Source organism: Cnephaeus nilssonii (assembly GCF_951640355.1).
Source record: "Cnephaeus nilssonii genome assembly, chromosome: 2".
Classification (NCBI taxonomy): Eukaryota; Metazoa; Chordata; class Mammalia; order Chiroptera; family Vespertilionidae; genus Cnephaeus; species Cnephaeus nilssonii.
This window is the reverse complement of record NC_137073.1, coordinates 72040151-72056010: the sequence shown is the minus strand read 5'-3', so window position 1 is coordinate 72056010 and position 15860 is coordinate 72040151. Positions and strand designations below refer to the sequence as shown.

The following is a 15860-nucleotide window of genomic DNA, read 5'->3' as shown; positions in this document are numbered from 1 at the left end:
GGTATGTGTTCATTTCAGGGCTCTCTATTCTTTTCCATTTGTTTATATGTCTGTTATTATGCCAATACCATTTTGTTTTGATGACTATGGCCTTGTAGCATAAATTGATATCAGGTAACATGATTCCTTCCACTTCGTTGTTCTTAAGATTGCTGTGGCTATTCAGGGTCTTTTGTGATTCCCTGTAAATTTTTGGATTATTTGTTCTAGTTCTGTGATATTCACCATTGGTATGTTTAAAATATTATTTATTTAATTTTTAGAGAGAAGGGAAGGGAGGGAGGGAGGGAGGGAGAGAGAGAGAGAGAGAGAGAGCGAGAGAGGGGAGAGAGAGGGGGGAGAGAGAGAGAGAGAGAGTGAGAGAGAGAGAGGGGAGAGAGAGGGAGAGAGGGAGAGAGAGAGAGAGAGAGAGAGAGAGAGAGAGAGAGAGAGAGATAGGAGAGAGAGGGGAGAGAGAGAGAAACATCGACATGAGAGGAAAATATCTATGTGAGAGTGAAACATCGATCAGCTGCCTCTTGCAGGCTCCCTACCAGGGATAGAACCTGCATCCCAGCAACCCACAACCCGGCATGTGCTGTGACCGGGAACCAAACCAGCAATGTTTCAGTGCATGGGAGCATGCCCAACCAACTGAGAGCCACACCAGCCAGGGCCACCATTGTTATTTTGATAGGAATTGCTTTGAGTGGTATGGACATTTAACAATGTTAATTCTTCCTATCCATGAGCACAGTATACACTTCTTTTTTTTTGTATCTTCAATTTTTTTTTTGGTGTGTCTTATAAACATAAACATACTCAGTCACCTTCTGCACACCCCCTACTGGGGATCAAGCCTGCAATCCAGGCATGTGCCCTTGAGTGGAATTGAACCCAGGACCCTCCAGTCCTCAGGCTGACCCTCTATCCACTGAGCCAAACGGGCTAGGGCTTATTTTATTTTTTTATGCTGTTGTAAATGGGATTGTTTTCTTAGTTTCCCTTTCTGATAGTTCATTATTGGTGTCTAAAAATGCTACTGATTTGTGGATATTTATTTTGTATCCCACTATGTTACTGAATTTACTTATCAGTTCCAGTAGTTTTTTGGTGGAATTTTCTATATACAGTATCATGTCATCTGCAAATGACAGTTTTACTTTCTTTCTGATTTGGATGCCTTTTATTTCTTCTTGTCTGATTTCTGCGGCTAGGACTTCCAATACTATTCTATATAATAAAAGGCCAGTGACCATGAAGGCATAATGACCAGAACGACCAGTCGCTTTGAGGTGCATTGACCATCTCTTGGTCCCTCCCCCGAGCCCGCAGGCTCCAATTAATGGATGGCCAACGGGGAACTGGGGTGGGTGGTGGCAGTGGGGTGGGACTGGGGACTGGCGAGCAGGCAGAAGATGGCCCTGATCACAGGCTAGGCCTAGGGACCCAACCCACGCACGATTTCATGCTCTGGGCCTCTAGTGTTGAATAAGAGTAGTGACAGTGGACATTCTGTCTTGTTTCTGATCTTAATGGAAATACTTTTAGTTTTTGCTCTTGAGTATTATGTTAGCTGTGGGTTTGCATATATGGGCTCTATTATGTTGAGATGTGTTCCCTCTATTTCTGCTTTGCTGAGAGTTTTTATCATAAATGGGTGCTTGATTTTCTCAAAAGCTTTTTTCTGCATCATATGATTCATGTGATCATATGACTTTTATCCTTCATTTTGTTTATGTGGTATATCATATTAATTGATTTGTGGATATTGTATCAACCTTGCATCCCAGGAATGAATCCCACTTGATCATGGTGTATGATCTTTTTAATGTATTGCTGGATTTGGTTTGCTAATATTTTGTTGAAGATTTTTTTATATCTATGTTTATCAGATATACTGGCTTATAATTTTATTTCCTTGAGGTGTCTTTATCTGGTTTTGGAATTAGGATAATGCTGGCCTCATAAAATGAATTTAGAAGTCTTCCCTCCTCTTGAATTTTTTGAAATTGTTTGAGAAGGAGAGGCATTAGTTCTTTGAATGTTTGGTAAAATTCTCCAGTGAAATCATCCAGTACAAGGCTTTTGTTTGTTGGATGTGTTGTGGTTTTTTGTTTTTGTTTTTTTATTACTGCTTCAGTTTCATTATTTGTAATTGGTCTGTTCATATTTTCTGTTTCTTCTTGATTCCGTTTTGGGAGATTGTATTTCCTAAGAATTTATCCATTTTGTCCAAATTGTCCAGTTTGTTGGCATATAATTGTTTGTAATATTTTCTTATAATCTTCTGTATTTCTGTGATTAGTTTTGCATTTTCTTATTTGACCACCACTGAAAACAAAGTGAAGTCAGAAGGGCAACTTTTATTAACTCCATTTAGAAGCTTAAGAAATGGACACTGGTTAAAATGAACAAGTTGGGCTCACATAGCTATTAAGTATCTGAGCCATAACTGGAATCTGAGTCCTGAAAATGTACACCTAGGGAAGCACTAAGGGAGAGTAATGGGAATATGAATGAGGCAGATACCTTTCAACCATGGGAAAGAAGGAAGACTTCAAGGAATAGGGTGCATTTGAGCTGGATCTTGGCTTCAGATACATAGGGATATGGAGAAGGAAGGAGAGCTATGGAGAAGGGAACATGCCACACAAAAGGAACAGGATGAGGGAGGCTGGAGAAGGCTAGAGAGGGGCGAAAACAGAACAGATTGTTCATCTTGGCTGGGCATCAGCAGCATGGAGAGTCATAAAGTGGTGAGAAGGTTGGGGTCAGTGCTGGGATAAGGAGCTTAGCCATTATTTAAGAACCACTGGGGAGCTATTGAAGGATTTTATTTACTTGGTTGCATGTTGCTTTGAGAAGACAATAACTTGGTCAGAAGAGGCCTATCAGAAGCTCCAGCTGTCAGTCCAGAAAAACTGCAGAAAGAGACCTTAAGTAGGGAGGTGAGTCAGGAATCTGACCGAGAAACCCAGAGATGGAACAGAGCAGAGGCAGAAATGCCATTTGAAGATCTACAGCCTTTGTGCTGAGTTCTCTTTACTCGCCCTGCGGGAGAACCAGGAGGAAATCACCAAACAAACTTTGAATGAAGAGCGAGCAGAACAGAATGTGCCGCAGCTGAAGAAACAGCGCGGTACCGGGCGATGGTTTTCCTGAGAATGGTGCCTCTCGGGGAGGTGGAGGGCGGAGGTGTGGTGGGCCCAGAAGACCACTCCTTCCAACCTCAGGGCACTGGCTTCTCTTCTCCTTGGAGGGGGAAATGATTGTCTTGCTCTGTCGTGTTTTGTTCTCTGGTCCCCCACTGCTCTGTGTGTGTGCTGGGCTGGGACAGGGAGAGCTGAGCACTGGGAAAGGGAGACCTGGGGTGAGCAAGGCATCACATCTGTTGTCTCCACTCGGAAGGTGCTGCCTCGGAGAAGGTCACCCAGCAGGCTGCAGGCTCCTGGGCCAGGGCTTCAGCTGCTTCTGGATTCAGTGTGACTGATGGGAAAATATTGAGTTTTCTGAGCAGGTGCCTATCTGCCCTCGGGGGTAGTTTTACTGCTCTGAAGATAAAATAAGTATAGAAGCACTGAAGTAAGGAATTTGCAATAAAATAAGAAAAATGAAAAAATGGGAGCCATAAGAGAAATGAGAATTATTGGATTAAGTATGAAGAATGGTAAATGTCAAAGCACTTGATAATATTTCTGCTAACAGTCGTTGTGAAGATGGAAGTTTCCATAATTCTTCTTTTCCTTTTTTTTCTTCTTGCTATTGTCACAAGACCTAGGAGCAAAAGGAATTTGTCACTTTAGTGTTGCATTGCAACACAAAGCAAGGCACAAGTACCCTTACATGGTAGTGTGAACACAATAGTAGGTTTTGTTACTTGCAATAAATCTTGAATTGCCACTCTATAAATCATTTATATTTTATATGTGAAAAGCTTTAATGCAATCATTTAATTATTCATTGAAAGTTCATATTTACAACATTTAATGTACACCTGTTATGTATAAAGTATTCCACTAGGTACTAGTTATAAAATTAAACTTAGCTATTCAATTATGAACATAAATCACACCCACACGCCATGGAAAGCCTATTATAAAAGCAAGCGAGATACCCATGAAAATGTGTTCTTTGAATTTCCCAGAAATCTCAGCTTGGGTAGCAAAACCAAGAGTATTTGTTTTAAGCCACTCTGTGTATCCTCTTAAACTGTTAATATGAGGAACAGAGGTTGTGACCATAATGAGAATAATGAGATACTGAATATACGTGTCTACGACCTAATTGAAGTCTGATGGTCTAAGTGGCATTTTTATTGACCTATTAAAAACTGCAGGTATTTGCAAACTGTTCAAAAGAGTTAAAAAAAAACACCAGTTGAAAAGTTAGTGCATGTTTGGGTTTAATTTGTCCCTCTTTGGGTTTTGTATATGTCTCCAAGTTCCAGACATGCAGTTAGTATTATAAATTTTCAACAATACTCAATAAAGGGGTAAAAATTTCATTCTAGTCCATATTTAAAACACCTCAAGAATTTTAATTCATGTCTATTTTCTTCCCTCCCACTATTTTCTTTCTCTTAACATATTTATTTTTAATATACCATATTTATTTAAGTCTTACCAATGCTTTACTTCAGGAAACATAGTATTGTTCTATAGTCTAGTTCAAGCATGTCAAACTCAAAGGCTAACACGAGCCAAATAAACAAGATTTAAGTTTATGTGGGCCACAAAAAAACAAAAGCTTCAATTTTCATAGAAACATAGGTTTATTTCAATAGAGACATGCTGAATACAGAGGGCTGAAATAAAGGAGTAATCATTAACATAAAATAATAGAACATTTTAATAAAAATAAATATTTTTTCTTGAACATCAACTTACCTGACACTGAATAACTGCACAAATTAATAAGTGTAATGCTAACAAATATTTTTCTTGTTCTCCGAAAGTGAAACATTTCTTGTTGCGCACACCAAACAAGTCTGTCCAAGACTAATGACATGGCAATCGGCTGCTAACATATTCGCTGCTAGTATTAGTGGAGAGAAATGGTGAGCCTGTGCGTAAGGCACGTAAGGGAAATGCATGCAACACGATTATAATAATCAGTCATTAGTGAACGTTGTTGTTCGTTACTCATAATCCTATCTAATAAAATGGTAATATGCAAATTAACCATCACTCCATCACAAAGATGGTGGCACCCATAGCAGCCAGGGCACTGGACGCTGGCAGTGTTGCCCCGACGACGAGCCCCAGCGTCCCGCGTGCCCTGGCCCACGGAGGGAGGGAGGGCAGGTGGGCGGGCCTCTGGCCAGAGGCCAGCCGGGATTCAGGATGCTGGTGTTGTTGCAGGCCAGGCTGAGGGACCCCCCCCCCCCAACACACACACACACACACACCGTGCATGAATTTCGTGCACCGGGCCTCTAGTTATGTATAACAGGATATTGTAAAAATTAAGTTACAAAATTTTAATTAAAACATTTCTTACATACCGTTATATTGGCTGGGCCACAAAAATATTCGTTGTGGGTTGCATGCGGCCCCCGGGCCACGAGTGTGACATGCTTGGTCTAACTAGTCTGTCCTGCCAGGTCCTATCAATTCTTATCTCTCCATAAGCAAATAGTGGTGACAACATATGCAGAAGAGGTTTTCTATGTGACTCCTCTCAGCATCTCTGTACAACACAGATCCTGATGCCAACTGGCCCTCTCCAGTCATGGTCAAATGGAAAAACAAATTTAGTCAGAGTTTAAAAGAGGTGGGAACATCAACCTAGAAATTCTAATGTGGAAAAAGCCTTAAGGTTTCACAGTAGGGATTATTTTCTTTGGCAAATACTGCCACATAAACAAATATTCTTGGCTGGCTACTCAATGGGGCAGCACCAGGTTGGCATTTACACTCTGCAGAAAAGATACTGAAGGAAGAATGGTCTGAATACTTGCTACAAGTCATACAGATTGACAGCAGCACATTCTGGGTATACACATGTAATTCATTTATTTGTTGCTGTATAAGTAATGCATGCTTCTTGTAGAAAATAGTCAATGAAGATGAGCGAGAGAAAAAAGCACATCATCTGGGCACTGACCATATTAACATTGACATTACCTCATAATTTTCTATGTATAGGTATACTAATATACATACATATGTACACATTATTTTTCTGAATGAAACTACAATGATTCATAATGTTTTTGCACTCAACAAAATACTGAGAATGTCTTTTCATGTTTGTAATTAAATTTATTGGGGTAACATTGGTTAATAACATAAATTTCAAGTGTACAATTCTATAACACATCATCTGTCTGTTGCAATTGTGTGTTCACCACCCAGAGTCTAGTCTCCTCTGTCACCGTGTACTTGACCCCCTTTACCTTCTTCATCCTCCCCAGCCCCCTTCCCCTCTCGTAACCACCATACTGTTGTCTGTGTCTATGAATTTTTTTTGTTCATTTGTTGCTTTCTGTTTTATATCCCACGTATGAATGAAATCATATAGTTCTTGCCCTTTTCCTCTGACTTATTTCACTTAGCATGATACCCTCTACAACTATCCATGTTGTCACAAATAGCAATATTTCACTCATTTTTCTGACTGAAGTTACTCCTGCCCTTTCACAACCTGCCTCTACTGCTGATGTTTCTGCTGCTGCCTCACCCGCTTGCTCTGATATGCCCACCATCAGATGTTTCAGTGTGTGGATCCCTCAGACGTGTTTGTGTGTTGGGCAGGGGATCCTTTGTTGAATTATAGTTGTCCAACTTGTAACTTTTCAGGGGAGAGACCAAAAGGTTCTCACACACTGCCATGATGCTGTTTACTCTCTTTTTGTGTTTTTAATATGTAATAATTCCATAGCATTCCATTTTATAGTTATACCATTATTTAAGTAGCCAGCCCTCCATCTCGTTTTGGATGTACATGCTGTATCAAATGTTTGTTATAATATTTCTGAAGTGAATGTTCATGTCCATACAGATTGGGATTTTCTTCCCTAGTGTCAATTCCTACAAGTGGCATTGCTGGCCCATAGGATCTGTACAGCTTTAAGGTTTTTATACACATCACTAAATTGCCTGCAGAAAAGTTATACTAATTTAAGGCTATTACACCCTGGGCAGTTGAAGACTTTGACTCTGACCTTTGGAGCTGCAATTATGTGTTTACCACATTAATTATCCAGTGACATTTACACTCAGTATTTGACCTTGTTCCTAGGATTGTTTCCGATGATGAACTTGAGCTTGGTGCTGGTATCTGTGGATGGACCTAGAGGTGTTCATGGTGGATTTACTAAAGCCTTGGAAGCAAATTATTTTGCTCTTTATAGCAAACCTCACCCAATGGGCTTCATCCCAAAGGCTCAGCATCCAAGAACAGATTGGACTGTCCATGCCTACCATTCTTTTAGTCATGAAATAACCACCCTCAGTTTCAAATTCTAGTCCTAGCACTTACTGTGTCCTTGAAGCATGTTCCTTTACTTACCTGAGCTTCACCTTCATCCTCTGTAGATACTAATTTCCTAGGATTGCAATGAGTAGAAATTAAGTGTTTAAAGCAACTAAGGGCAGCCCCCAGAACCATGGTGGTACTCAGTAAACGTTGGGTGAATTAATGAACTCACGCCCTAAAGAGCTGACTTTGATTTAGTGGATTTTTCATGGGTTCTGTTTGCTCATTGTACTTAATCACTATCTGATATTATATTGTTTATTTTCAAATTTGCTACCTTATTTTCTGTCTCTCCATGAGCACACCACCTGTGGAGAATAACCTCTGGCACACAAGATGATGAATACTTATGGTTCCAGTGACCCAGCCTTGTGACCTGGAAGCCCTTCAGCACAGAACCGCCCTGTCCCCCTTATCTCATTATTTACTGATCTGTGCTTGGTTCCAGCCATCCTACGTTACCTGAAGAATGATGGGAAGATCCATTTGGTAGTTTTCAACAACCTGCAGCTGGCTGACGGCAAGCGGCACAGGGTCCTACTGAGACTGAGCAATTTGCAGCGAGGGGCTGGCTCCATAGAGCTCTATGTGGACTGCACCCAAGTGGATTCTGTTCACAATCTCCCCAGAGCCTTTTCTGGCCTCACCCAGAGTCCTGCGTCCATTGAATTGAGGACTTTCCAGAGGAGGGCACAGGTAGGAACCCACAAACAGTTCTTCGAAGTGGAAAGATGAGCTGCTGAGGCTCAGGGGACACAGAGGTGTGTGTGGAGGTTATGAGTTGGTCTAATTCTGGCTGCATGGTAGAATCACCTGCCAAATTTGATAAACCACAGATAGAGGGCCAATCCTGAAGATGAACTGAATCAGAATCTATAGGGATGATGCCTAGGCAGCAGTGTTTTTTAAAGTAATACTAGTACTGATTTTAATGTGAAGTCAAAATTGAGAACTTCTGCCCTGGCCAGAGTGGCTCCATTGGTTGGGCATGGTTCCCCACACTGAAAGGTTGTGGGTTCAAGTCCTGGTTAGGGCACATACCTCGGTGGTGAAGATGTTTCTTTCCCTCTCTCTCCCTCCCCCTTCCTCTCACTCTAATATCAGTGCATGTCCTTGGGTGAGGATGTGAGAATAAAAAAAATTGAGAACTGCTTTTGATGATAAATGGAGACTTTTGGGATACAATTTTCAAGTTGGAAATAAATTACAAAAATTTAAAGACTATCTTAGGATAATCTATTTTTAATTTTTCTATAGTTACTATTTTTTACCATTTTTTAAAGAATGCTTGGAAATGCCAAGCAATAAGAACATTTTTCACAAGATCTTATCAGAACATCCCTAACAAACAGGATCTTATTGCCAACTTATTCCACATGCCCTTAAAAATTCCATCTCCTCTGTATTCTTTTTTATGCTATGATGATGGTAATTTTTTCATTGTATCACTGCACCTACTACAGAAATTGCCACATGTATTTATTTTAGAATTGCGTGCTAGGAAATACTTCTTTTCCTATAAAGAACTACTATTCTTTGTCCTTTCCATTAATTATAACTCTAACTGGTCATAGTTCCTGAATTTTATCTGATATGAAAGTCAGTGCCAAAATCAGTAACTATGTTCATCTGTTGTGGCCCATAATATTGTTGTCCTCTAGCTCTCAAGTCTCATTTTCCATTTCTGTTTTATTACATGTGCTTTAGTTACAAGCTGCACTGAGCCCTATGAACAAAGAGGCAGGGTGTAAGCAATAATTTCCATCACAGCTAAGAATACTGAAACGTTTTAGATAATATTTTTTAAAAACTATAAATCTGATACTAGAATTTTGTGCCTAAAAAATAGGAAGCATTTTTAAGCAGAAACTCCAAGAAAATTAAAATCCAAGTTTTTTTAATTTTGTTTTTTAGAGATACATATAACTCTATGCATATATTTTTAGTGTAGATTTATATAAGAGAAAAAATGAATACTAAACTTTATTTCTGAACCCCCTAAGTAGCCAAAATCAGAATGAAAGAAATTATGTCACTGACCATTTCAGAAATTAGTGTCTACCATCAAATAAGTCAAATTTCTAAAAGCCAGGAGTCAGCCATGACAAGGTCATCAGAAACTATGCTTATTGGAAATTTCTCAGAAGTCCTAGCTCCTTAGACTATCAGCAGGGACCACAGTGCTCTATCTTTAGTCATCTACTCAGTCAGTCAGTCAACAAATAGGCACATTCTAGGCAACTAGTCCAAAACAGTCGTAGTTCTGCCTCCTTTGACCTTATAGTCCAACTAGGGGCCCAGTGCACAAATTCGTGCACCTTGAAAGGAACTGTGGGCCGCGAGGCTGCGGTAGGCACAGGGGTAGGTCTCGGCCCATCCCCTGCACCCCTGCCTGGTCCCTCCCACCGCAGCCCCCGGTCCCCTGTCTGCCAGCAGCCCTGCTCCCACCACCACCACTCCCACGTGCTGATGGTGTCAGCCCACTTGCACCCACTGAAGGCGCGGAGCGATTGGGGCCAGCGCTATCAGAGGGTGCGAGTGGCAGCTGCTGCCCTGATCACCCCTCAGAAGCAGGGGGAGGTGGAGAAGCCCTCAGGGGTGATCAGGGCCAGCAGCCACCGCTCACACCTGCTGATGGCGCCAAGTGACCGGGACTGGTGCCGGGCACCAGCAGCAGGTGTGAGTGGGGCCAATGCTAACAGTGGGTGCGAGCGCTGACAGTGGGTGTGATTAGCGGCTCTGGCACCGGCAGCAGGTGCAAGCAGGGCCATCGCTGGCAGCAGGTGTGAGAGGTGGCTGCCAGCCCCGATCACTCCTTAGGAGCAGGGGGAGGTGGAGAAGCCCTGAGGGGCCATCTGAGCTGGCAGTCACCGCTCACACCCGCTGACAGTGCCAAGCGATCGGGGCAGTGCCGGCAGCCGGTGAGAGCACTGGGCGGGACCATGGCACACGCAAGCAAAGAATTTTCAGTAACCACCAGAGGCTCGCCCTGATGACAGCAACCGGCGCCCTGCCTTGGTCTGGCGCACTGCCCCCCCCCCCCCCATCACCTGCTCCACCATCCCACCATGGTCGACGCCTGCCATGTTCCGCACACACCCCCTGGTGGTAAGCTCACGTCATAGCAACCAGTTCAGTTGTTCCACCATTTGGTCTATTTGCATATTAGCCTTTTATTGTATAGGATGTCCAACACACTATCTGTTGCAAAGCACATGTTGAATACATCTTAACTTAGCTTTAAAAAGTAGAATTCCCCTGAAAATCCTTAGCATTTTAAAATAAAAATGATAACTTTACATTTGCAGATAACATAACATTTCTCTGTCATATATAGATATAATAATGGATTTGAGTAAGTTACAAAATAAAGGGGTGAGGAAACTGGCTTTGTGACTAACAATGAATGATTGACATGAACCAGTAAAGTGAAAATATGATGCCATCTACCTAATAATCATAGAATATACTGTTTATTCATTCTCATAAGCCAACAAAATCCGAGACTTTTCTAAAACCTGCAGCCAGGACATCCTAAAAACAATACTCTTTAAAATCGGAATGAATAAGTAAAATATTTATTGCAGTCTAAACTTCATAAACAAATTCCAGATAATTCTTAAGCAGCTCCTCAAAATAACTGTTTACCGTGAAGGAAAAAGCCTGTCTTCTTCTCAGAGCCACTTTCATGAACTCTGAGGCCAAGTTGAATGTCAGCATTTTCCTCGGCTCCTGGCTGAAATTCAAAGTTGCTTCAGTGAAAAGGATAGGGCTGGCAGGCTTTAGGAAAAATGCAAACCCACAACATTACATAAGACGTCAGGGTCCAAGTGTACAGGGCTAGTCTGTTATGAAAGTTGTGTGAATATGCAGACACGTTGGCTTTGAATGCACCAGCACTGTGTGGTATGAATCTGATTTCTCTCCAGGACTTCTTGGAAGAGCTGAAGCTGGTGGTGAGAGGCTCGCTGTTCCAGGTGGCCAGCCTGCAAGACTGCTTCCTGCAGCAGAGCGAGCCACTGGCCACCACAAGCACAGGTGTGGGCTCTTGGGCACTTTGCACACCTTCTTCAACACAGGCAAACCCCCAGGCCCCTGAATGGGCTGGGTCCCATCACCCAAGGGTGGGCTGTCCACAAAGCGGTCCTACGGGAGGTATCTCCAGAAATCAGGCTCTTATGCCAAAATCCAGGGCAAGGAATATTTTCATTGCCCTTTTTTATTTTATTTTTATAACGCCCATGGATTTTGAAGTCTCCAGTGGCATCATGACCATTATTTTTTAGATGAATTACACCCAGTTAAATTCCTATACCCTAGAATTTTGTCATAATTATTCTCTGGGAAATCATTTGCTTTGAGTGACTGTAGAAATGGCTGTTGCTGGCTGCATGCTCCTTACCTTCTGTCGTTGCTATAGGAGACTTTAATCGACAGTTCTTGGGGCAAATGACACAACTAAACCAGCTACTGGGAGAGGTGAAGGATCTTCTGAGACAGCAGGTAACAACCGAGACATACCACCAGAACAGCCCCGAGGAGCTCCGTGCGTGAGCTCGTGAAGCAGCAGGCTTACAGCACGGCAGCGGGCAGACCTGCGGCCCGGGCCCTGCAGCCCGCCCCACGCAGCCCACCCCACGCAGCCCGCCCCACGCAGCCCGCCACCCTGGGACTCTTGACACAAAGGCTCTGGAAATGGGGGACAACCATGTGATAAACACACCAGGGCTCCAGGCAGAGGGGGAGCCATCAAGGGTTGCTTTAGAACTACTTTAAGAAGTATTTAATAGCTTGCTACACATAGATTCTTTCATTCCTGGACTATGTATCAGGTGCTCCTTTCAACCTTTTTTTCCCCCCTCTTCCCATTTCTAAAGGTCAAAGAAACATCATTTTTGCGAAACACCATCGCTGAATGCCAGGCTTGCGGTAAGTGCTTTTCTAGTAACTGGCTCATTCTGAGCTGGACAAGCAGATGCAGACTGATGAAGGGCCCGGGCCGGGGTGAGGCAACATTGGCTGCAGTTTCTGGAGGTTTGGCACAGAGGTGGAGGGAAGAGAACTTCATTGAAAAACCAAATTTTATTTAGTGTCAGTTATGTTCCCTGGTGGTGAATAAGCCTATTGTTTTTCTTCTAGGTCCTCTTAGCTTGCAGTCTCCAACCCCAAACACACTGGTGCCCCAGGCACCCCCGGCACCCCCAGCACCCCCAGTGCGCCTGTGTGACTCCAGCTCGTGTTTCCGCGGAGTCCGATGCACCAACACCAGAGATGGCTTTCAGTGTGGGCCCTGCCCCGAGGGCTACACAGGAAACGGGATCACCTGCTCTGACATTGATGAGGTAAGAGTTCAACTGGACAGGGTAGAGGCTCCCTAAATATCTTGCACCCCATACAGCTAATGGAAAAAGAAGCCAGGCTGATGACTAAGGGATGACTTGGGTTGTCCTCCCAAGGCTACTTAAAAACTACTTCCTGATGAGTCCCTCGAGACCATGAGGCACTGTGAGCAGTGGGAGGAAGGAGGCATGACACATGGTTGTGGCTGTGTTCGTAATACATCTCTCTGTGTCTCCCATTCTTCTACTTGTCCATGCTGCTACAATATGGAGATTTCAGCTTTATACTCTAACATTGATTATTTTTCTTAAGCAGTTTGTGATTTTTTTCCCTACACTTTTGCAAATGTGGGAGGGGCGAGATCTCTGTAAGGGTCTATTCCAGAGGTTGCAACTGATTTCTTCAAGCTTCCTAAAATAGAAAAGCAGAAGGGAGTCTCAAACCAGCGAGACCTGTTGAGGCCCCATAACCTGTGAGTAACCAAAAGTGTCAGGGATGGAGCCAGAAAGACCCACACAACAAATACAGGCTGGTTGGATGGCTGCCAAATCTGCCAGTGTAGACTGTTTCAAGATCATGGCTAGCCAGTCAGTAGTCTAGTCCCCAAGAAGTGTTCATAGTAGGTAGCAAGGCTGCCATCAGAATGTGCCTTTCCCCTCCCAGCCAGCCAGAGGAAGGTCAGAAGGAGAAATCGAGGGGGTGAGGTACATGCAAGGACCTTAGACACACACCACCACCACCACCACCACCACCACCACCACCACCACCACCCCACCACCACCACCCCGCCCCCTTGTTGGTTTGTGGTAGCGCTCCACTGATTACCGCCCCAGGTAGTAAGCAATTAAGATGGTCTCTAGTAATCCCTCAATTGCAGAAACATCTGTACACATTTCACAACTGCATCTGGTTTCTATCTGTGAGCTGGAATTTTTCTCCTTTTGAAAGGGCCAGAAGTGGTCGTGTTTTTTACATTAGTTGAACTGGATAAAAAAAAAAAAAAAATCTCCTATTCTCCAAGGGCCTCGGAACTGCCATGGGCTTGCTAGGGCCCAGAGGCAGGCCCAGACTCTGATGGATCACATCTAACCGAGGAAACAATTGCCCTCGCTTTGTGTTTTTCAAGGTCTTTTCTTTTGAGTAGTTGGTTCAGTAACGCCTTTGGACTCACCTAACAGCCAGCCATCAAGTGGCCTGAGAGCGCTGTCCTTTCATTGATCTCTAAATTCCAAGTTAGAATATCAGGGACTTGACCCTGGGAAGTGGAGGGATTAACATTAAAACCCTTTCCACTTGGCTGTGCATTACTCTGTCATCCAGCAAAGCAACTCCAGATTGTGTGGGTCAGGGATTCCTAGGGTTACCATGACATTGGAAGCCTTTATTTCCTTTTACCATTCTGATCACCAAAAACTGATCGTTAAATGAATAAACAAGCTGTGCAGGTAGATAAATGAAAGTGTGAGAGTGTTTTCTCCAGGGGACTAATGACTTTGAATTTTTTTTTTTCTCTCCAGTGCAAATACCATCCCTGCTACCCCGGCGTGCGCTGTGTGAACTTAGCTCCTGGCTTCAGATGTGACGCCTGCCCAGTGGGCTTCACAGGGTCCATGGTGCAGGGTGTGGGGATCAGCTTTGCTAAGTCAAATAAACAGGTGGGCTGAAGTTCATTTTTGCCTTAATTGCCAACCAAGAAACTCCGGTTGGTTCCTACCTCTCTCTGTATAAGCCTTCACCTCCTTGAGCAGCCAATGCCATGTTGAATCTCATGGGGCCAGTGAGCAAATTAGGCGTTTACCAACTCATTTCTGAGTATATGTTTGTAACGTTTAGTAGGGAGGAAACTCTTAAATTGGGATGACAGAGCATCACTAGAGAAACAGTGAATGAGGTAGCTCTGAAGATGGCCATGATCAGAAGCTATTTTAGAGATGAGAGGATTTCAGGAGTAGAAATAATTCCCTAAGGAAACCCACCCTCCATCTCCCCCACCTCCCACCCCCTCTTCTTCTTATATAAGCTGTAAATTGCCGTAAGCATTTGAGTACTTTGTGACAGTCTCCATTTATTTCCAGATGCTCTATATCCTGGTCATTATTTAACTGGCTGACTGTGAAATTCTTTTTGATGTTTTCAGCCCTTAAAAATGGTTGGTCTATAAATATATTTTACTACCTTAGGGAAGTTATTAGCTTTAAAGAAGGGCAGGTTCATTATCTCCTAGCTGCCTATCAAGGGATTCCAGAGGGCATCATTTTTTTTTTTTTTTTTGAGTAGAAAAAGGAGGCAAGCTAGACAGGTAGGAATGACAACAAGCCATTAGAGTAATGACCCAGAGTTCTCCTCCAAAGACAAAATCTCCAGGACTAAACCAAGGAAAATAGACAAAAAGAAATAGAAGGTGCTTTATGTAAGTTATTCAGGAGCACTTCCCAGTAGATTTCCAGCAATGTGGTAGATTGAACTAAGTAGAAGGGAGTCACCTTGATAAAATTTAACAAGAAATTTTAATGCATCACCAATATCAAAAGAAGTAAAAAGAAATGTTTCAGGTTTCGGAAACAAAGAGGGAACTCAAAACCAGAGGTATGGGTGGAAGCTAATGTCACAGCAGCTCATGGGAGTGGCACTGGGTAGAGGTCCCAGGGGTGGGGGTCTGGGGTTTTAGCACCTACAAGAGTACAGCAGATGCAGTCTTGAACCAGAGGAAGATCTAACCACCCTGAACAAAGCCAGGAGCCTCAGAGAGCTATGTCCCCCATTACAAGGAGATGAGGAAACTTCCCAAGCCCCCAAAATCAACAAGGAAGCCTGATGGCAGTTTGGGGACAAGGTTAACACAAATGAAAACCAACCACAACAAATCAAAGCTCCAAGCTTATATCACATACAGTTGTGAGCTCCATATCTGTGTTACACATATAATACAGATATGCAAGCCAAACATTAACATGAACACCGACTCTGGAGCAGTAAAATCCCCAGAGCCCTGGATGATGCCAAAGCCACACCACTTTGTGAAGAGACTCCAAACTCAGCGCCAGTGGAACACCCACAGG

The 15860-nt window shown here is 43.1% G+C and overlaps 1 protein-coding gene across 1 annotated transcript in view; it reads left to right on the top strand.

Annotated features, from left to right (window-relative positions):
• THBS4 (thrombospondin 4) overlaps positions 1-15860 on the top strand; it is a gene marked incomplete at its 5' end in the record, with an annotated part of 52858 nt that overhangs the window by 14831 nt on the left and 22167 nt on the right. Inside the window, 6 exons of the mRNA XM_079800278.1 lie at positions 7910-8157; positions 11391-11499; positions 11882-11964; positions 12339-12390; positions 12601-12803; positions 14319-14456. Coding sequence (XP_079656404.1) covers positions 7910-8157; positions 11391-11499; positions 11882-11964; positions 12339-12390; positions 12601-12803; positions 14319-14456 — 833 coding nt within the window. The remainder of the gene's footprint in view (positions 1-7909; positions 8158-11390; positions 11500-11881; positions 11965-12338; positions 12391-12600; positions 12804-14318; positions 14457-15860) is intronic.